The sequence below is a fragment of the Pan troglodytes genome, chromosome 11 (genome assembly GCF_028858775.2).
Source record: "Pan troglodytes isolate AG18354 chromosome 11, NHGRI_mPanTro3-v2.0_pri, whole genome shotgun sequence".
Lineage (NCBI taxonomy): Eukaryota > Metazoa > Chordata > Mammalia > Primates > Hominidae > Pan > Pan troglodytes.
Genome location: NC_072409.2, coordinates 1,465,621 through 1,485,144, shown reverse-complemented (window position 1 = coordinate 1,485,144; position 19,524 = coordinate 1,465,621). Strand labels below are relative to the sequence as shown.

Sequence of the window (19,524 nt, the reverse complement as noted above, 5' to 3'; positions counted from 1 at the left end):
TGAGAAGGTGAGGTCCCCGTGTCATGTCACCCATCACCTGCCGGCCACCAGGTTCCTGCCTGGGACAGAGCTGAGCCCTGACAGCCCTCGGCGAGGAGGCCCGGGCTCTCTAGCAACCTGGCTGCAGCTCCTGACACAGGCTGGGCTGCCCTTGGCCCAGGGCCCTCCAGAGATAACCCAAGTGCCCTGTGAGCAGGCCTGAGGGAAGGTGGGTAGCCCAGGACAGGGCACCTGGGGGTGAGGCAGAGACCAAAGACCCACAAGATGCTCCCCAATGCAGGCTGAGCTCCAGGGAGCTGCTGGGATCCTGGAAGAGGACAGAGGCCCCCCAAGGCCTTAGAGGAACCCGGAGACTGCTGGGCCCAGTGGGAGGTGTCTGGACCCTCCAGCCTGCGCCCACGTCCTCTGGCCCACCTGCCCATCATGCCTCTGCCAACGGGCCCAGAGTTGACGCACCCCCACAGCCCAGCGCCTGGGTCACCAAGCCCTGAACTCAGAAATGCACATATTCCCTGGGACCCCTGAGAATTGGGCTGTGGCCAGGCCAAGGCCAAGGTCCTCTGGGGAAGCCCCAGCCAAAGTCAGCAGCGGCCTCCCAGGGTCAGCCATCCCCAGGGGCCTCATTACAGGACCAGGGTGGTAAGAAGTCCGCAGCCCCGCACAGCAGCTGTCGAGGGGAGGCAGGTGGGCTGAGGGCCCTGGGGGAGTGGGGCCAAGACCTGCTGCACCCAGGAGAGAGGAGGCTTGGAGGAGGGGGTGGGGCTGCATCTGGGAGGTCCTGGCCCAGACTGGACCCGTAGGCAGAGCAGGGTGGGTGCCAGCAGCCTCAGCACAGACACACTCTGTCCCACCCACCACCAGCGCTCTGCAGCCTGCCCCGGGCCAGGGAACAGCTTGGCCTGATCCTACTGACGCCTCAGGGCGGGACAGGGCAGGGAGGCTCCAGGTGGCCACCCATGCTGGGCACACAGTGGACTCTCGCACGGTGTCTTCTGCCATCATACCCTGACCCAGGGCTGGCCGGGAGCCTTCGGGGCGACAGCTCTGAGGATGGACGTAGGGGTACGAGGGCAGGGACCCGGGCTTTGGGAATCAGAGCTGAGGCCTGGGGCCTCCCTGGGAGCTGGTGGTCTCTGTGGGTGCCCACCCTCAGCCCACATTTCCACGCCGGTTCCCCTCCCAAGGTTGAGACCAGGGAATGGTGGGCACCAGTGGAAGGCACGCTCCTCAATCTTTGCTGGGCCGAGTCCAAGGAGGGCCCCCTGCCTCCCCAGCCCAGCCTCCCTCTGCCCTGCCTCACCCCTTAGCCCCGCTGCTGAGGAGGGAGAGGGGCAAAATCTCACCCTTCCTGCACTTGGAGAAAAAGAGGTTGCTTATCCTGGGGTGGGGGCCAGCAGGGGACCTCATTACTAGGGGGTCCCAGCCCAGACCCTCACCCACCCCTTTCCCCACCCCCATCCTCACCCCCTGCCAGGCCGGCTGCTGCCCCAGAGTCCTGCCCCCTGCAGCCCTGTGTGGAGCCCTGGGACTCCTGTGGGTGGGCCTCACCCTGCTGGGGACGGTCCAGCCACAGCGCCAGGGCCCCCAGAGGGGCCTGAACTTGCCTTTCCACAAGATCTGTCTCCAGCCTGGCCTCAGAAAGGAGCGGGTGAGTGGCCTCCAGGATGGGGAAGGAGGAAGGAGGGTGCAGCTGGGCCGATGGGCCTGACTGCCACAGTGAGCATGGCCCCCATGGCCCTGGAGAACCCTGCCAGGTGGGAAGAGCTCACGCCCTCTGTGTAAGTGGAGAAAGTGAGGCTCAGGAAGGCTGCCCACCCACTGGCCAGGGTCACCCATCCCTGTCAGATCCAGACTCCTGCCAGAGTCACGGGTGCCAGCCCAGTCTGGGACCCCTGCCTGGGGAGGGGGTCCTGGCCCTGCCCACTGCCAGCCCCTGCAGTTCTGGGGGAGTGGTGCGTCCTGGGGCTGGCGGTCAACACTTTCAGGCCGGAGCGCAGGTCCCAATTCAGGATGCTGGTGGCAGCCGCGGTCACGTCCAGCCTGCTCAGCTGAAGCTGGGTGCCCAGAGCCCCTGCCGGGTGATGGGACTGCCCGGGGAGGGGAGACGGAGGGCTGTGGCGTGGAGACCCTTCATACAGACAGGCAGGTGGGCGGACCCCGTGGGTGGAAGGAGGCAGCGCCTGCCTTGAGGGAGCTCACCCACACCCTCAGCACAGCTGTGGGGCCCCTGCTCCTCTCCCGGGGCCTGCAGTTTGGAGGAGGAGCCTGTCCTGAGACCCAGCGGCAGGGGAAGATCAGGGCAGGGTGCAGGGCCCAGGGACATGGTGGCTGTGGCTGGGACATCCCAATTCCATGCATCCAGTGAGAACTTCCACGGGGAGGGGACGTGGTCAGAGGCGGGGACAGGCAGGCTGGCAGGAAGAGCAGCCTCAGGAAGAGTGGGGAGCAGGACCCTCCGGGAGGCCAGGAAGCCTCCCCTCCCCAGCTCACCCGACCTGCCCCTCCCCAAAGCCTTCACCCCAGCCTCTCCCCACCACAACCTCCTCCCACAAGGACCCACCCTGCAAACGCTGGGCCCGGACCCCTGTCCCGGAGAAGCAGCCAGCTCACAAACCCCTTGGAGGCCGGGAGGGTGAGTCTTCCCTGCCTGACACCCCAAGAAAGGCCCAGAACTGCCCCAGGTTAAGGACACTCCACATCTGTAATCCCAGCACTTAGGGAGGCTGAGGCAGGAGGATCAACTGGGGCCAAGAGTTCGGGACCAGGCTGGGCAACATGGGGAGAGCCCATCTCTACAAAAATAAAATTGAAAAATTAGCTGGGTGTGGTGGTGCATGCCTGTAGTCCCAGCTACTTGGGAGGCTAAGGAGGGAGGATTGCTTGGGCCCAGGAGGCTGCATTGAGCTGTGACTGTGCCATTGCACTCCAGCCTGGGCGACAAAGCAAGACCCTGACTCGAAAAACATAAATAAATTAAAATGGACACTCCAGGGAAGGTCTTGGTGTGGCCCCAGAGGGGGCATGATCAGCAGCCTGTCCCCAGCAGTAGGGTCCTAAGCCCTGCCTGACCCCTGCCTGCTCCGTGCAGAAGTGGGGTTGGAAAATGACGAGATGGAGGCTACGCCGAGACCAAGCACCAGGAGAAGGGACCCAGGCCAAGCTGCTCGGTGAGGCCCTGAGCACGGCGGGAAGGGGCCACGCAGGACCCCCTGAGGGCTGGGCTGGGGAGGGAGGGGTCTCCCCAGGGCTCACCCCCCTTCTTGGCACAGGGCAGGGGAAGGAGCTGGATTTAGACCTGAGGGAGAAATTTATCAGATTTGACCAGATCCTGGGCATCAGCCTTGACCACATTCCCTTCCTGCCCCAGACTGGCCCCGGCAGGCCTGCGGGGTGTGGGGTAGGCAGCAGAGACCACACTGATGCGGGGAGGTTGGCCCAGAGCCCTGCAGGCCAAAGCCTGGGGCTGGGCAGCAGTGTCCGCCGAGGAGAGGGTGTCTGGTGCCCGAATGACACAACCTGAGAGGCACCAGCCCCAACCCTGTCCGTGCAGCCCAGCGGGAGGACTGCCCAGGAGACCATTGGGGTCCGGAGGTCAAGGCCAGGTGCCAGAGGGTCCTGGCAGGAGCCGGGGTCACTGGAGGCACCCCCCGTACACGGCAGGCGGAGGGGACAGCAGTGCCGGAGGAGGGGCTGCAGGGAAGCCCTTGTCAGCCCCCATTTCTGACCCAAGGAGCCTTGGCCGGGAAGGCCAAGCTTGAGGCAAGAGGGTTCTGAGCTGGAAGAGGCCAGGCCCCCCAGACGCAGGGGCCCCGTGGGAAGAGGGAGGCCATGAGCTGAGGCCACAGCAGCTGAGGCTCTGAGAGCTGAGAGTGAGCTGGGGCCCTGCCGGAGCCTCGCTACCAACTGCTCCAGGTGTGGGGGACACTGCGGGGCCCAGACCTGGACACACCTGCGGCCTGGAGTGTCCCCCCCGCCCAACCCAGGGCCTCTGAGGGTCTCTACCCAAGCTCCTGGGTCCCCTGTACTGGGCCACCTGCAGTTCCCAAGGCAGCCCTGGGGGCAGGCAGGAGCCCCCGGGTCAGAGGTCGTGCGACCCTGGCCTTGGACCCTTGGGCCTCTGACCAGCACTCCTGCCTCACAGAAGAGCCCGTGGTGAGCCGCGAGTGTGACTGCCAGGGGTCCTGGGGGTCCCGGGCCACGCTGGGATCCACGAGGCCCTCCTTCCTCCTGGCCCTGGCACCCCCTCCACCCCTCTCTCTCCTGCAGGTCTCTGCTTCTCCCTCCTCTCACTCTAGCCCCTCCGTGATTCTCTGCCTGGGCCGGCCAACCTCTGTCCTGAGGACACTGGAGCCTGGCCCGGCCCTTGGCAGCCCCACCCTCACCGCCCATCCCAGCCTCGCTGGTGCCCCCTCCCCGTGGGAGGCTCAGCCACACCTGCCCCCACGACCCCATCAGAAATAAACAGTCTGTGCCAGGAGAAGCCGGATCCGACTGTCCTTGAGCACCGGGTGATGGGTGGGCAGGGCCTCAGGGAGCAGCCCAGGTTCCAGGCCCAGGAGGAGCTGAGCTCGGACATTTGTCCTCATCTAACCCCCAGTGGCTGCCTCCCTCCCAGCTGGGTGCTCTCCTGGCCCGTCCCACGCTCTCTGGTGAACAGAGCCAGATTCATCCTCAAACATAGGCCACCCTCCATGGCGCCCAGCAGAAACTGCCCTAGGCTGGAGGGCTGGGACCATGGGGTGACCAGAGGCTGCGGAGGCCTGTGACCAAGGGTCCCTGCCCAGCTCCACAGCACCTGGCAGCCCTTGCCCCTGCTTGGAGCGCCCTTCCCTCACCACTGGCTCTTCTCAGATCTGTGGCCCCATCCCCCTGGGTTGCCTCAAAGGAACCCCAGAGTGAGAGGCAGGAGCCCCCATCTCAGGGACGTGGGCCCCGGCTCCCTGTGTGCCACCCCCGATGGGAGGCAGGAGTCCCTGAAGATCCAGGCCCAGCCCTGACCGGGGGTGGGCACAGAGGTGGGGAGCAGCCTCTGGGGTCGGGTCTCCACCTGTGCCCTGCAGGAGCCAGCCCCTTGCGCTGAATGGTCCTTCCGGCTTCTGGTCTCTGTGGGGAGCGGTGCCCAGCCTGGTGCTACAGTGACCCAGGGGTCCTTAGGCGAGGCCCTCCCAGGCTTGGCCCCTGCCCAGACCCTGCCGTCCTGAGGAGCTCCCGCCCAGCCCCTAAATGGGCGAGGTGGGGACACTTTAGCCCTGACCCTCCATGGCCGAGCTGGGCGCTTCCTGAAGCCAGACTGGGCCTCAGAGGTCCACTGCACCGGCCGGGATCCTGGAGCTGAGCTTCTCGAGGCCAGGGGTGTGGGTGTGGTGTCGGGTGTGGGTGTGGTGTTGGGTGTGGGGGTGGGTGTGGGTGTGGTGTCGGGTGCGGGTGTGGGTGTGGGTGTGGGTGGGAGTGTGGGTGTGGGTGTGGGTGTGGTGTCGGGTGTGGGTGTGGGTGTGGTGTCGGGTGTGGGTGTGGGTGTGGGTGTGGTGTCGGGTGTGGGTGTGGGTGTCGGGTGTGGGTGTGGGTGTGGTGTCGGGTGTGGGTGTGGGTGTGGGTGTGTCGGGTGTGGGTGTGGGTGTGGTGTCGGGTGTGGGTGTGGGTGTGGGTGTCGGGTGTGGTGTGGGTGTGGGTGTGGGTGTGGTGTCGGGTGTGGGTGTGGGTGTCGGGTGTGGGTGTCGGGTGTGGGTGTGGGTGTCGGGTGTGGGTGTGGGTGTGGTGTCGGGTGTGGTGTCGGGTGTGGGTGTGGGTGTGGGTGTCGGGTGTGGGTGTGGGTGTGGGTGTGGTGTCGGGTGTGGGTGTGGGTGTGGGTGTGGTGTCGGGTGGGGGTGGGGGTGTGGTGTTGGGGGTTGGGCCGCCCCCTCCTCCCGGCCCTGCTACCTTTGGGATGCGGCAGCCTCTGACCAGCCTGCTGGACCCCACATTGGACAGATCGTTCAGCACCCCCAAATTGCCATCTGTCCCCCACAGCCAGCCAGCCTAGCCCTGGCTCCAAAGCTGCAGAATTGGCTGCGGCTTGGCCATAACCGTCTTTGGACCCCATGGCCAGCAATGCACATATGAGCCTCAAGTCCCAGGGACATATCTGCTCCCCTGTCCTCTGGCTTGTCCCGGGCTGCCCTGTCCTCTGCGCCGTCCCCGGCTGTTGGGCGGGCCTGACCTCCAGGGTGGTGCTGGGAGAGGTGGCCAGAGGCAGCCAGAAAGGGTGAGCGGAGAGGTGGCCGTCCCCCATGTCAGTGAATGCCCAAACAGACAGGCACAGAGAGGAGGGCTGGGTGAAGAGTGGGTCCCATGTGCTTTGAGCAGCTCAGAGATGCCCTGAGGAGGGGCTGTCCCACCTGGCCCATCCGCTCAGGCCTCCTTCAATCACAGAGCAGCTCCCTTGACGCAGGGAGGCCTCGGGGAGAATTTCTTGCCCCTAGAGGAGCCCTGAGCTGCCCCCACCGCACCTGGCCCTGGTCTCCCCGGCTACAATCTCAGGGGTGCTCCCGCTCTGACCCTGACTTGTCCAGAACACTCCACAGCGTCTCAGTGATCCCGGGCACTGCCCTCCCCTATGGAAGATCCTCAGCGGGGCAGCTCTGGCAGGAGTGAGCCTCTGGGGCTGTGAGGCTTGGGTACCTCTGAAAGGTGGGGTGTAGAGGCTGCCCCTCCCCAGTCTCAGGCTGGGGGAGTTGATCCCAGGCTGCAGGTGGGTGGGGCTCACGAGGTCCCCATGAGTTTATTTGAGGCTGGTGGACACTCAGTCGAACTCAGCTCCCACCAGTCACTGGGACAGCCTCGGCCCTCAAGGGCAAACCATTGGTGGGGACGCTGGACAGGGGCACCACTGCCCCCGGAGGATGCTGGCCGGGGCCCCAGGGTGGAGACAGCTTCCCTCCAGGAAAAGGTTGGGGTCTGTTCTGGGAGCTCAGGCCCAGGCCACCAGGCTTGTCCATGACCTGCCTGGGCCGCAGGCAGGGGGATGGCCTTGGTGACCTCTTAGGGTGGAGGCCAAGTCCTTGTATTTTGTGACTCAAAGCGACTGGTTCCCAGAGCAGCGGGGTGGGGCGGCCAGGCTCCTTCCTGCCCAGCCCTCCGCCCGGCTCCACTAAGGTCCTGCCTGGCAGCCAAGCTCAGAGCAAAGGGAAGGGCACAGAGAGTGTGCAGGGTGGTCCTTGTCCCTGCCCAAGCTGCAAGAGGCTCTGCAAAGGCCCCTCCTGCCCCTGTCCACCTTGCACAGTCCTAGCGGGGGGAGGAGGGGAGAAATCTGGCATGCCAGGAGCTGGCAACTGCCCAGCCCTTCCTGGATGTGGTGAGAGATGACTCTCCAGCCCTCGGGTGGGCCCAGGTGCACCCATGAATCAGGGCTCGTGGGCAGCTCCCACTCACTGGTCCTCACTCAACCGTGTCTGGGGAGTGTCTCTGACCACCCGCTGGCCATCTTGACCACAGGGACTGAGGAGTCCGTCCTGAACCGAAGCATGATCTTGTTAGCTCTTCCAGCTCTCCAGGCGCCAATGACCATATGGTCTCGGTAACGACTGGTCAGGGAGGAGAAGGGACATGGGACCTGCTGGGCTTTCTGCTGCCCACTAGAAAATGGGGAAGAGGAGGGGCTTGGTCCCTGTTCCAGGCACTGGGTTTGAGGGCTGGACACCCGAGATCCCTGGGAACCCCTCTGGCTATGGGAGGACCTGGCCCCATCAGACTTCAGAGTCCCTCCCTGGCAGGTGACCCAGGCCTGCCCAGACGGAAGCCATTCAGACCCAGAGCCCCGTGTCCTGGGTCTCCCTGCCCTGGGCCACCTGCCACCACGCCCCAGAGCTTGCTCACCACCGGGAGGCGCTCTTGTCCTGGACCAGCCTAGCCTGGGTTGGGACCTCCAGCCAGGCCAGTCAGCGAGCCACCAGCCCCACCAGAGTGGAATGACAGCCAGGACTCAGCTGGCAGCGGGCAGGAGGCCAGTCTTGTGGTGATATCCCAGCCACAACTCTCTTCCTGCCCCTCCCCTGTCCTGACGGCAGCCCCCAGCTCTGTAGCTGAGCCAGGCCTGGGGGCCACGCGGGGTCCCGGGTTTAGGCACCCCACCCCTATCTGTTCCAAAAGACTCTCCCTCTCAGCCTAGGGCACAGATGGCATCTGAGCCAGCAGCACACCGCTGCTTCAGGCAGGGGTTGATGGAAGGTCCGGGTGGAGGAGTGGGTTCTCAGGACTGCCTTGGCCCCCCTGCACTACTGCCCTCCTTCTCCCTGCCTCTCAGGTGCCTCCCGGCTCCCTGGGACTCACTCCCTCACCTTGGCCTCTGCCTGGGACGCTACCCGGCCACCCCCACCAGCCCTGACACCAGTGCTGCCCACTAGCCCCTGCTGCTACATAGGCATGCGCCTCCCCCAGTCTGGGCTCCTTGACCCCCGGGCACTGGGGAAGGGGAACAAGGAAGCAGTCCACGCCAGCCCACTCCCAGGGCTCGTGCGCCCCCAGCAAGGGATGGGCCACAGAATCCAGGAAGAAGACGGGCTCCAGCCCCCAGTGGTCGCCAGCAGCCCCGTAGAAGCTCACCACCCCACCCCATCCGACTCACTCCTGCTCTCATGTACATTTCCCAGCTCCCCACCCCGGCTCACCTTCAGACCAGCGGCAGCGCTCACCCACCACGCCTGCGAGGGAAGCTCAGTCCCAACAGAATCCAGACAGGGCCCACCGCATGTGCCTGCCTGTGGCGGCCTGTGACAGGGCCCCAGCCAGGGCCAATGAGCTGGAGGGGCCCAAGGAGCTGGGTGCAGCGCTGGGGTAACAGGACAGCCCCACGGGGTGCTCCCGAGTCTGGACCAGACTCGGGGTGGGGAGGCCCAGACTCGGCGGGGGGCAGACTTGGGGTGGGGGGATTGCTGGGAGAAGTTGGGGCCTCTGGCAAGGGATAGGGCCTGTGCTCAAGCCCAAAGGTGCCCCAGGCTGAAATGGGCACCCAGGGGTCACTATCAGAGCCCCAACAGCTGGCCATGGGGGAAGCCATGCCCAGCACACCTGGCCCTCGGGACCCTGCGGGCCAGATCAAGTTTCTCTACCTTGGCCTGAGCTTCTCATCAACACTTCACTTGCTGGGCGTTTCAGGACCAAACTCTCAGGGTGGAAGTGGGGCTTGTGTTTCCTTCTGGGGTGGCAGGGCTCGGAAAGGGAATGATGGTAGGGGCTGTGAGATGTGGGTCCTGGCCCCCAGTGGGAAGTCACCAGAGGCCTCGGAGGCTGGCATGGCTGAGGAACACAGCCCCTGCCCTATCAGGGCCGCTGGGTTGGTGGGCCCTGCCAGCAGGAGGAGGGTGGGCAAGGTCCCTGCCAGCTCTGTCTCTGGGACCAGTGGGCAGGGGCCTCTGCCTCACCCCCACGCTGCCTCAGCTGGGGCAGCAGGCCCAGGCCTCTTGCATAAGCGCCCTGTGGGGGACGAGGCTGCAGCTGTGCCCGGCCACCCCATCCCCCAGCATCACGAGTGTTCAGTGGGCTGTCCCCGGGCCCTGGGTGGAGGCCAAGCCTGGCCCATAAATAGGGGTCTCCTCAGTGCCCTCCGCTCCTCCCGCACACCTCCCTCGCTCTCCCACACCACTGGCACCAGGCCCCGGACACCCGCTCTGCTGCAGGAGAATGGCTACTCATCACACGCTGTGGATGGGACTGGCCCTGCTGGGGGTGCTGGGCGACCTGCAGGCAGCACCCGAGGCCCAGGTCTCCGTGCAGCCCAACTTCCAGCAGGACAAGGTGAGGGGCTTTCCTGCGTCATCCCCAAGGGCTACAGGACCCTGTCAGGGGAAGGGCACTTTCCGGCTGGGTCTTCTCCCCGGGAGGAGGGAGCGAAGTCCCGCAGTGCCGGGCAGTGCCGGCCAGGGACTGAGCGGGCGCGCAGGAAGGAGGCTGGGTAGCTGCCCGAGGAGGCTGCCCGCGAGAAGCCCTCCCTGGGCACCGCGTCCCGTCTCCCCTGATGGGCCATGCAGACACCGGGACACACACGCGCCCACGCCAGCCAAACACGTCCACCCCTGTGGGCACGCGACCCCCAGAGGACACACGAGCGCACGTTCCACACCTGGGTGCCAGGACACGGGCAGGTGGGGCACAGGGATGGCGACAAACACTCCGTGCGCTGTGGGGGTTGGGAGGGACGCGCACCGCACAGACAGCCGGCGACGCGCGCTCTCGCCCGGGAGCTGCTCGGGGAAGCGCCGGAGCGCGGGTCCCCGCGCCGCGCGCCCCTCCCTGGCGTCGAGGAGACCCCCAGCGGTCCGCAGAGCTGAGCCGAAGACCCGCCCCGATCCCCGCCAGGAATGCGACGTCCTCTGCCGCCCGCTGTATGGGCCAGGCGCTCAGCCAGGGCACAGAATGGGGACCGGGGGCGGAGGGGCCGAAGCTGGCTGGTGGGCGGCGTGCGAGTGTGAGGGACTGTCCTCGGGAGGGGCGTGGCCAGACGGGGGTGCTGGGTGTCAGGGGCGTGGCCAGCTTCTGGGGCTGAGGCGTGAGGGGCGGGGCCATCTCCGGGGGAGGGGGAAAGTGGGGCGTGGTCATCTCCTGGGGCGGGGCCACCTCCTGGGGCGGGGCGGGGGCCTGATGGGCGTGGTCAGCTCCTGGGGCGGTGGCGTGAGGGGAGTGGTCAGCTCCCGGGTTGTGGACATGAAGGGCGGGGCCAGCTCCTGGGGCGGGGATGTGAGGGGCGGGGTCATCTCCTGGGGCGGGGATGTGAGGGGCGGGGTCAGCTCCTGGGGCGGGGCGTGGGGGCGTGGCTGCTCGGGGGATTGGGCGTGGGGGCGGGGCCGGGTTGGAGACCGGAGGAATAGAGGGCAGAGGCGCCCCCGCAGGTAGGCGCAAGTGGGTCCGGAGGGTCCTGGCCGACGCGGGTGGGGGTCGCTCGCCGCAGTTCCTGGGGCGCTGGTTCAGCGCGGGCCTCGCCTCCAACTCGAGCTGGCTCCGGGAGAAGAAGGCGGCGTTGTCCATGTGCAAGTCGGTGGTGGCCCCTGCCGCGGATGGTGGCCTCAACCTGACCTCCACCTTCCTCAGGTGGGACAGCGGGCAGGTGGGTTTCTGGGACGGAGAGGTCCAGGGACACCCTCGGGCCTAACCCCTGACCCTGAGGTCACCCACCTACAGGAAAAACCAGTGTGAGACCCGAACCATGCTGCTGCAGCCTGCGGGGTCCCTCGGCTCCTACAGCTACCGGAGTCCCCGTGAGTGGGGCCTCCACCGGCCCCCTGGGCCCAGCCTGGGGGCGACACTTGCCAGGACGACTCTGGGCCAGCCCCCTGCCGCGGAGATCCATGGGGTGGGGGGTGATGGCTGCTCCACCAGCGTCAGAGGCAAAGGCCAGGCCTGGGCGTGACTGTCCATGCACAAGTGTTAGGGACAGAGAGACTCTTCCTCCAAGGGGTTGGATCCTCTCTAGAGCCCACCATTGTCTTGTCAGGCCCCTTCCCTGCCCTCTGGAGTTTTCCCCCACATAAGCAGCCCCCCAAGGCCCTCCATATGCCTCCTCCCAATTCTCCTCCCCAGGACCCAGGGGCTTCCTCACTCCCACCTGGGGAATGGCTCCCACGGGGAAACCTCTTCACTTCCGGTTCTGGCAGCGACTTCTGCGGCTGCACCAGGAATCCTGGTTTTCTGAGCCTGGCTCCCCCAGATTTTGGTTTGGGGACAGGGTTCACAGGCTGTGCAGGCGAGAGCAGGGCACTGGCTGGAGAGCAGCCGGGTGGGGGAGCATCCCGGGCCAGCCGAGGGGCTGAGTGCCCCCAAAGCCCACAGGTGCACCCCTTCCCTGAAGCAGAGGTGAGGTTTGGGGGTCTGAGTCCCCGACAGGGTTGTCTCTTGGGTTCCCAGACTGGGGCAGCACCTACTCCGTGTCAGTGGTGGAGACCGACTACGACCAGTACGCACTGCTGTACAGCCAGGGCAGCAAGGGCCCTGGCGAGGACTTCCGCATGGCCACCCTGTACAGTACGTGCCCCGTGGACGCCGCCCACACGCAGGCCTGACCAGAGGGGGCTCCCCAAGACCCAGGGCAGGGCACACACCATCCCCCCGCTGAGGCCAGCTCCGTCTCCACCCTGTCCCAGGCCGAACCCAGACCCCCCGGGCTGAGTTAAAGGAGAAATTCACCGCCTTCTGCAAGGCCCAGGGCTTCACAGAGGATACCATTGTCTTCCTGCCCCAAACCGGTGAGGGGTCCTAATCTGATGGGGAGAGGATCAAGGTCAGATTAGAGGCAGGCAGGCAGTCTCCTGACTGGGGGAGGCAGAGGGGAGGAGGTGGCCCCGCCCTGCTCGAGGCCTGGGCCAGGGACAGAGGGGGTGAGTGTTCAAGTCAGAACCTCCCTCCCGCAGCCCCTTCATGAGGAGCCCCCTCCATGGGGGACATGGAGACCAGGCGCCCACTCTGTGCCAGGCCCCAGCAGCTCCCAGGATGTGGGGCTTCAGCCTGGTGGGGGGCATAGGGTAGAGGGTGCCCATGGGGGATACAGGGGAACCAACCATACTGGGCTCAGGCACAGCCTCTTAGGGGTGGACAGCCTGCTCTTGGCAGAGGTGGAGAAAGGCCCTCTCTTTGTTTCCAGGGGCCAGGGAGAGGTGGGAGGTGATGGGGGGTCTGTGCAGTTTGGGGGCTCAGTCAAGACGAGCTCTGCGTTAGGGGAGGAACAGGAAGCCCAGTGGGAAAATTGGCCTAAGTCTGGGGTTCTGACGACAGCCCCTGGCTTCTTTCTTGGCAGATAAGTGCATGATGGAACAATAGGTGAGCCACTTCATTCATTCATTCATTCATTCATTCATTCAACACACATCCACCCAACCCACTCTGCGATGGGATGGATCAGGGCCCCAGGACAGCCTGGTGCTGCAGACCCATCCTTCCCGATGGCTGCCGTCCAGGGCCGGGCGGGAGACACTGGGGCTGCCCACATTGATGGGTGCACAGGTGTGAGGCTCGGAAGGAAAACCTGTCCCAGTGGCTGGAACAGGGCTGACTCCTGAAGGCTCATGGTTGGGGGGTGCAGGTGCGAGGCCCCAGGCAGACAAGGCCAAGGGGCTATACCACAGGGACCACCTGGCAGCAAGGGCGTCTGGCTCCTGGGCTAGGAGGAAACCAGGGTGGGGGAGACAGGATGGGAGGGAACAGGGGATGGAAGGGGAGGGCCGAGGACGCTACATGGATGCCGTGGGACAGCTCGGAGAGCAGGCTGGGGGCGGATTCACCCACCACCCCCAGGAGGGAGGCCTAGGCTGGAGCTGGAGTCTGTGGACCCTGGGGCTGGGAAGGGTGGAGTCTGTGGACCCTGGGGCTGGGAAGGGTGGAGTCTGTAGACCCTGGGGCAGCGGGGATCCAACCCCCAGGGATGGATCTTGCTCTCTCAGCTGGGCTCAGTGGGGCTGGGGGCAGAGAAAAGTCCCCGTAGCCCGCACCTGCTCCATCGACTGGAGTGGAGGTGGGCTGGGGTAGAGTGCAGTCCTCCATCCTAGCCTTTCGGTCACATGCCTCAGGACTCCCCAGGGCTGAAGCTGGGATCCCGGCCAGCCAGGTGACCCCCACGCTCTGGATGTCTCTGCTCTGTTCCTTCCCCGAGCCCCTGCCCCGGCTCCCCGCCAAAGCACCCCTGCCCACTCGGGCTTCATCCTGCAAAATAAACTCCGGAAGCAAGTCAGTAGGGCTGGCTCCTGGCTGTCTGTGCTGTCATCACCTGTCCTGGGCCTGGCCCTGGCCACCCGGACCTCCCCCTCTAAAATCTCAGCCTGACGTCAACAAAGGAACAGGCCCTCTAGTGTTTGCTCCCAGTGGGGTCTTGAGTCAGGACAGCTAGGAGTGGGTGTCCCTCACTGTCTCCCACCCACCCCACACAGTCGTGTGCCCCTGCCCCACAGCCCCACACGTCGGGCCATACCCCCTCAGCTGCCACTGCCACCAGGCCGGTGCTGAGCTGGGGGTCAGTGACTCATCTAATCCCTTAGGCAGGTGCCCTGCACCCCCAACCCCACCCTGTCACCCCCTCAGCAGGAAAGGCCTGAGGCTCGAGGCCCCAGAGGAGCTTTGGACCTGTTGGGTATCTTGAGGTGTGGGATTAACGCACTGAGATTGGGCAGAGATAAGGGTTTCAGGGGACAAAAAGAAACATTTGTTTGAAACATGCCAGAGTGTCTCCACCCCGCATCAGGACAGACTGACAGAGTGGGCTGGGGACAGGCTACCCCATATCCCTTCTGGCTCCCTGAGCGCCCCCTGCCCTCTGACCTGGGCCTCCAGATCACAGCCTTGTCCACTCACCAGAGCCCTGGCACCACAGCCACACCATGCCCGGCCAGTGCCCTGCCCAACCCTGCTCCCTTCCAGATTCCCACCCAGGCAGCCATTCTCAGGTACACAATGTGCAGGACTCACTGTGACCTGCCCACCAGGCCCCCCCGAGGCAGACCCTGCAGAGGCACCAAGCATTTTGAGGCTCGGAGGTGAGGGTGAGCTTCTGGGTGGCCTTCCCGGAGAAGGGGGCTTAGGGCTGTGCCTGAGCTCAAGGTAGGGGGGATTCCAACATCCCAGAGGGGCTGCAGAAGGCCGAAGAGGCAGGATGGGTGAGCTGCAGGCCTCCTAGCCCAGAGGCCCGTCAGAACTACCCTCAGCTGCCAGGCATCCGGCCCCACCCCGGAGGAAAGGCAACGGATGGCTGGGGTTGGGTGGAGGGAGCCAGGCCAGAGTGCTGCAGGGTGCAACTTGATCAGAAGCCTGTCACAGTGGGTGCAGTCCCAGGCCAGCCGCCCCAGGGCACCTCAGGGGCATAAAGCCTACAGAGGAGCCACCTCAGCTCTGCCCTGCTCCCGTGTCCGGAGGAGACGCCATCTTGCTGCACGATGCTTCGGGCTCTGCTGATCAGTTCCCTCCTTGCCCTGCTCTGGGCGTCCCCAGGCCAGGCCCAGGTCCCCATCCAGGCCAACTTTGATGCCAGCCAGGTGTGCCCAGCCCTGTTTCCTCCTCATCTCCAATGAGTCCTCCCGACTTTGGTGCTGCACCCCGGGTCCCTGTCCACACCCTCTTTGATCCAGGCTCAGCAGGGCTAGGGGCAGGGGAAACCCCCACCTCACCTGCTCCGTCTGACTGGAGTAGGGGTTGGCTGGGGAAGACTGCAGCCTCCATCCTACCTTTTCAGTTGCATCCCCCAACACTCCCCAGGGCCCAAAATTGGGACAAGTTGCAGTTGCCTGTGCCTCACTGTCCCCCACCCACCCCACAAAGACCTGTGACCTTGCCACAGCCCCACCCATCCAGCCGTACCCCCTGGGTGCCAGCTGCAGACAGGCCGGTGCTGGGCTGGTGGGGGCCAGTTGCTCATGTACTGAGGCCCCCCTCCCTCAGTTCTGCATCGGGGTCGAGATGTGTACAGCAGCCCCTGCCCTGGCCAGGAAGCAGCTGTGTCGGGGCAGAATGTGGTGGGCTCAGGCCCAGGGCACAGGGGCGGCCTCCCAGCCTTCCCTGCACTTGCCCTGCAGTTCCAGGGCACCTGGTACATGGTCGGGGTGGTGTCAGATGACCAGGACTTCCTGGACTCCAAGGACACCATGAAGATGGCTGTGGTCTTAGTGACCCCCTTGGGGAACGGTGACCTGGCCCTCAAGTTTGGATACCCCACGTAAGTGACCACATGAGCCCATCAGACTCAGCCTCAGAGGAGGGCCAGCATGAGGCCAGATGAAGGTCCAGAGGGACCACGGTGTCCCCAGCACATTGAGGTCAGACCACGGGTCCTCGACGGCTCTGTGCGGCAGAGCCCCAGATGGCAGCCACACGGAGTCCAGAGGGACCCAGGCCCTGGAGGAAGCACTGCCTGAGGCCTGGTGTTGAGAAAAGTGTCTGCATGTCTGTGTCTTTGTGTGTATCACTGTATGTGGCTGTGTCTCTCTGTGTGTCTATTTCTGCATGTGTGTGTGTCTGTGTGTGCGTGTGTATGCATGTGTGTCTTCTGTGTAGATGTGTACCTCTGAGTGTGTATGTGTGTATCACTGTATGCGTCTGTGTGTCTGTGTATCTGTGTCTGGCTGTGTGTGTCTATCTCTGTGTGTGTCTTGTGTGCATGTCTATGTGTGTGTGTGTCAGTGTATCTGTGTCTGTGTCTATCTCCGTGTGTGTGCATGTGTGTATGTGTGTGTCTTCTGTGTGTCTGTGTCTGGAAGGGGGACCTGGAGGCCCTGCATTCTAGGCTGTGTGCCTGTGAACAGGTACTTAATACCCACCCCACCCCCAGCAGGAGTGTCCCCACCTCTAAGGTCATCCTAAAGTCCCATGTCCTCTAAGGATTGTGAGGGTGAACAGGGGACCCTGGGCTCAGAGACAGCAAGGTAGGCTCTGGGCCTGGGCGCTGGGCAGGGGTGGCCACTCAGGGGACTGGGGCTCTTTCTCCCCAGGCCCGATGGCGGGTGCCAGAAAATGGACACGACCTTCACCAAGGGTGCTGTACCGGGGCAGTTCAGCAACCCAGGTGAGGTGGGGCAGCAGGCAGGGCTGTGGCGTGGGGGCCCTGGAGGCTGTGCGGACTGCTGGATTGGCACCTGGGGCCGGGGCGTGAGGGGTGCCACGCTGGGGGGGGGAGGTGCCCTGGGCCTGGAGTCAGCGGCTCTCGCTCCTCCAGCCATGGCCCTGACTGACATCCGAGTGGCCTTCTCCGACTACCAGCACTTTGCCTTGCTGTACTTGGAGACGCGGAAAGGGGGCCTGCGGAACCAGTGGCTGCAGCTCTACGGTGGGCGGGCTGCGGGGCGGAGACCCAGACACCCCCGCTTCGGGTCTGGGATGTCACCCCTGTGCCTGCACCAGCCCGTTCTGCACGCGTAAGGCGGAACCGCTGGCTCCTGGTGTCTGTGGCCGCGGGTCCCGGCCCCTCCCTGCCCCTCTGGCCCCTCCCTGCCCCTCTCTCCCTCTCTTTGCCCCTCCAGCCCCTTCCCTTTAGCTTACCTGCCCTCCCCACCTTCAGCTCGAGCGCCCGAGCTGTTTCCCGAAGGCGCCCAGAAGATGCAGCTACTGGCGCCCCAAGTGGGCCTGAGCCCCAGCCAGGGCGTCCTGCTGCCGAAGTCGGGTGAGCGGTGCCGGCAGCCCTGCTGGGAGGGCCAGGCCCCGGGTCACACCCCTGCTGGGAGGGCCAGGCCCTGGTCACTCCACTGATCTCAGATTCGGGACAGAAGTGCCCGGGGCAGACCCAGCCTGTCTGGGTCGGGGGAGGGCGAGACGTTGCCCAGGCCAGTGTTCCCAGGAGGAGATCGCCTTGGGGCAGGTCGGGGGCCTCCGTCCCAGGGAAGGGGGCGCGGGGTGGCGCCTCAGGCCCGATCGCTCTGCAGACCAGTGTGCGGGCGCGCTCTCCCGGGTGAGTAGACCATGGCCATGCGGAGCCGCGGACCATGGGCCCTCCCAGCTCGGTGGGCTGCACCGCGGGGCCCTCTACCTTCGGGGCAGCTAGGGACGACAGCGGGGGTGATGGGGCACCCGGGCGGATACGAGCCGCAGCAGCCTGGGGAACCGCGGGGCTGCGCGTCGGGAAGGGGCGGAGGCAGGGGACGCCCCCCACCTGCTCCTTGTTTTGCAGTGAGGGGTCCAGCCCCTGAGTGCCCGCAGGGGTCAGCTGCTCCGTGCGCCCAGCCCTCCCCAAAGAGCCCCCTCCCTCCACACCCTGGCCCCAAGCGCAATAAACACCCTGAATGCCTGTGGCGCTGTGCGTTTCTTGGGGGCAGGGAGGGGTGGCGGGGGGCGGCCAGGTACATGGGCGCCCTGGGGGAGGGGCCGGGTCACCCCGTGTTGCCCCTCTGGGCAGGCGTTAGCCCAGGAGGGACCGAGCCTCGGCTCCGTGGCAGGGAGGTTCCTCAGGACGGGCCCCAGCCCCAGCTCTGGGACTTTTCTACCTCCGCACGGACCCAGACCCCCAGACTGGGGGCGCCGGGAGGGCGGGACACGGACACCACGCGGCGCGCGCCCCAGGCTTCAGCGGACACCGCCGCGGGACGTGGCCTTCCGGGTCCTCCCAAGCGGCTGCCCCAGTCAGTGTCGGCGGCTTCCATCCCCAGGCGCCCCTCCGGGTCCCCCAGCTCCCCAGCCCCTGACTCCTGGCTCCAGGACCCGCCCCAGAGGCCTGACTGTTCCGGAGACCAACGAAGCGCTCCCAACTCTGACCCAGGGCCTGCCCACGGAGAGTGGAGAGCGAGGAGGACAGGAGGAGCCGCATAAAACTCTGCCCTGCCTGGAGTCTATGTAGGACAGTGTTGTCTTTTACAGACAAGTCTCGAAGAATTTGAAGGAAAATAGCCTACTAGCTGTAATGTACCTAGTTCAGCAAAATAATAATAAAAATAATAATACTGGTTGCAAATCTGTGAATATTTGGATAGTGTTTAATCTGGGTGATGGGTCTGCGGGGCGCAGTATGCTCTGATTTCTCCTTCTCAGTTGGTCAGAGTTTTGTTTGTTTGTTTTTTTGAGATGGAGTCTCGCTCTGTCGCCCAAGCTGGAGTGCAGTGGTGCGATCTCGGCTCACTGCAAGCTCCACCTGCCAGGTTCAAGTGATTCTTCTGCCTCAGCCTCCCAAGTAGCTGGGATTACAGGTGATCGCCACCACGCCCGGCTAATTTTTGTATTTTTAGTAGAGACAGGTTTTGCCATGTTGGCCAGGCTGGTCTCAAACTCCTGACCTCAAGTGATCCACCCACCTTGGCCTCCCAAAGTGCTGGGATTACGGGTGTGAGCCACTGGGCCCAGCCCAGAAAATTTTTTATTAAAAAACACCACTCGGGCCGGGCCCAGCACTTTGGGAAGCTGAGGCGGGCGGATCATGAGGTCAGGATATCGAGACCATCCTGGCTGACACGGTGAAACCCCGTCTCTACTAAAAATACAAAAAATTAGCCGGGTGTGGTGGCGGGCGCCTGTAGTCCCAGCTACTCGGGAGGCTGAGGCAGGAGAATGGCGTGAACCTGGGAGACGGAGCTTGCAGTGAGCCAAGCAGCCTGGGCCACAGAGCGAGATTCCGCCTCAGAAAAAAAACAAAACAAAACAAAACAAAACTAAAAAACACCACTCGGCGGAGCACAGTGGCTCTGCATCCCCCCTGCATTCCCAGGAAGATTCCGAGCCGGGAAATGCAGGTTGCCCTCCACAGCCTCAGGGATGCCCTTTCCTTCCTTCCAGGGTGGGGCAGCCTCTGGGGGTGGCTGTGGGTCCAGTTGTGGTCAGCCCCCAATCCCTTGCAGACGCATCGAGTCCCTCACCTCCCACGCTCAGCCCTTTCTCCACCTAGAAGCCCAGGGGATGGATTCACAAGATGTGTCAGATCAGGCCCCCCTGCTCAGCACCCCACAGTGGGTCCCATTGCACTGAGAGTAAAGGCCTAAGTCTTTTTTTTTTGGAACGAAGTTTCGCTCTTGTTGCCCAGGCTGGAGTGCAGTGGCGCGATCTTGGCTCACTGCAACCTCTGCCTCCCGGGTTCAAGCGATTCTCCTGCCTCAGCCTCCTGAGTAG

The 19,524-nt window shown here is 64.8% G+C and overlaps 2 protein-coding genes across 3 annotated transcripts; both read left to right on the top strand.

The window, feature by feature from the left end:
- Positions 1-9,569: 9,569 nt before the first annotated feature.
- Positions 9,570-13,690, top strand: PTGDS (prostaglandin D2 synthase). Its single transcript, XM_016962206.3, has 7 exons — positions 9,570-9,768; positions 10,919-11,058; positions 11,149-11,225; positions 11,872-11,988; positions 12,108-12,209; positions 12,758-12,780; positions 13,527-13,690. Exons 1-6 carry the CDS (start codon positions 9,655-9,657, stop codon positions 12,778-12,780), a joined length of 573 nt encoding a protein of 190 aa, XP_016817695.1. The 5' UTR covers positions 9,570-9,654; the 3' UTR covers positions 13,527-13,690.
- A 1,747-nt stretch (positions 13,691-15,437) lies between these two features.
- LCNL1 (lipocalin like 1) lies at positions 15,438-18,394 on the top strand. Of its 2 annotated transcripts, none has more exons than XM_016962205.3 (5): positions 15,438-15,658; positions 16,431-16,504; positions 16,655-16,765; positions 16,997-17,098; positions 18,078-18,394. In XM_016962205.3, the coding sequence occupies exons 1-5, from the start codon at positions 15,537-15,539 to the stop codon at positions 18,263-18,265; spliced, it is 597 nt and encodes a 198-aa protein (XP_016817694.1). In that variant the 5' UTR covers positions 15,438-15,536; the 3' UTR covers positions 18,266-18,394. The 2 variants fall into 2 exon arrangements, with proteins under 2 accessions (XP_016817694.1, XP_016817693.1); XM_016962204.3 differs by having other exon boundaries at positions 16,655-16,853.
- The last annotated feature ends 1,130 nt before the right edge of the window (positions 18,395-19,524 follow it).

Coding starts and splice junctions, on each gene's coding strand:
- PTGDS (XM_016962206.3), top strand. CDS start 9,655: ATGGCTACTCATCACACGCTGTGGATGGGACTGGCCCTGCTGGGGGTG. Junction 11,226..11,871: donor CTACAGCTACCGGAGTCCCC/GTGAGTGGGGCC, acceptor TTGGGTTCCCAG/ACTGGGGCAGCACCTACTCC. Junction 11,989..12,107: donor CCGCATGGCCACCCTGTACA/GTACGTGCCCCG, acceptor ACCCTGTCCCAG/GCCGAACCCAGACCCCCCGG.
- LCNL1 (XM_016962204.3), top strand. CDS start 15,537: ATGGTCGGGGTGGTGTCAGATGACCAGGACTTCCTGGACTCCAAGGAC. Junction 16,854..16,996: donor CACCAGCCCGTTCTGCACGC/GTAAGGCGGAAC, acceptor CCCCACCTTCAG/CTCGAGCGCCCGAGCTGTTT. Junction 17,099..18,077: donor CGTCCTGCTGCCGAAGTCGG/GTGAGCGGTGCC, acceptor TTCCATCCCCAG/GCGCCCCTCCGGGTCCCCCA.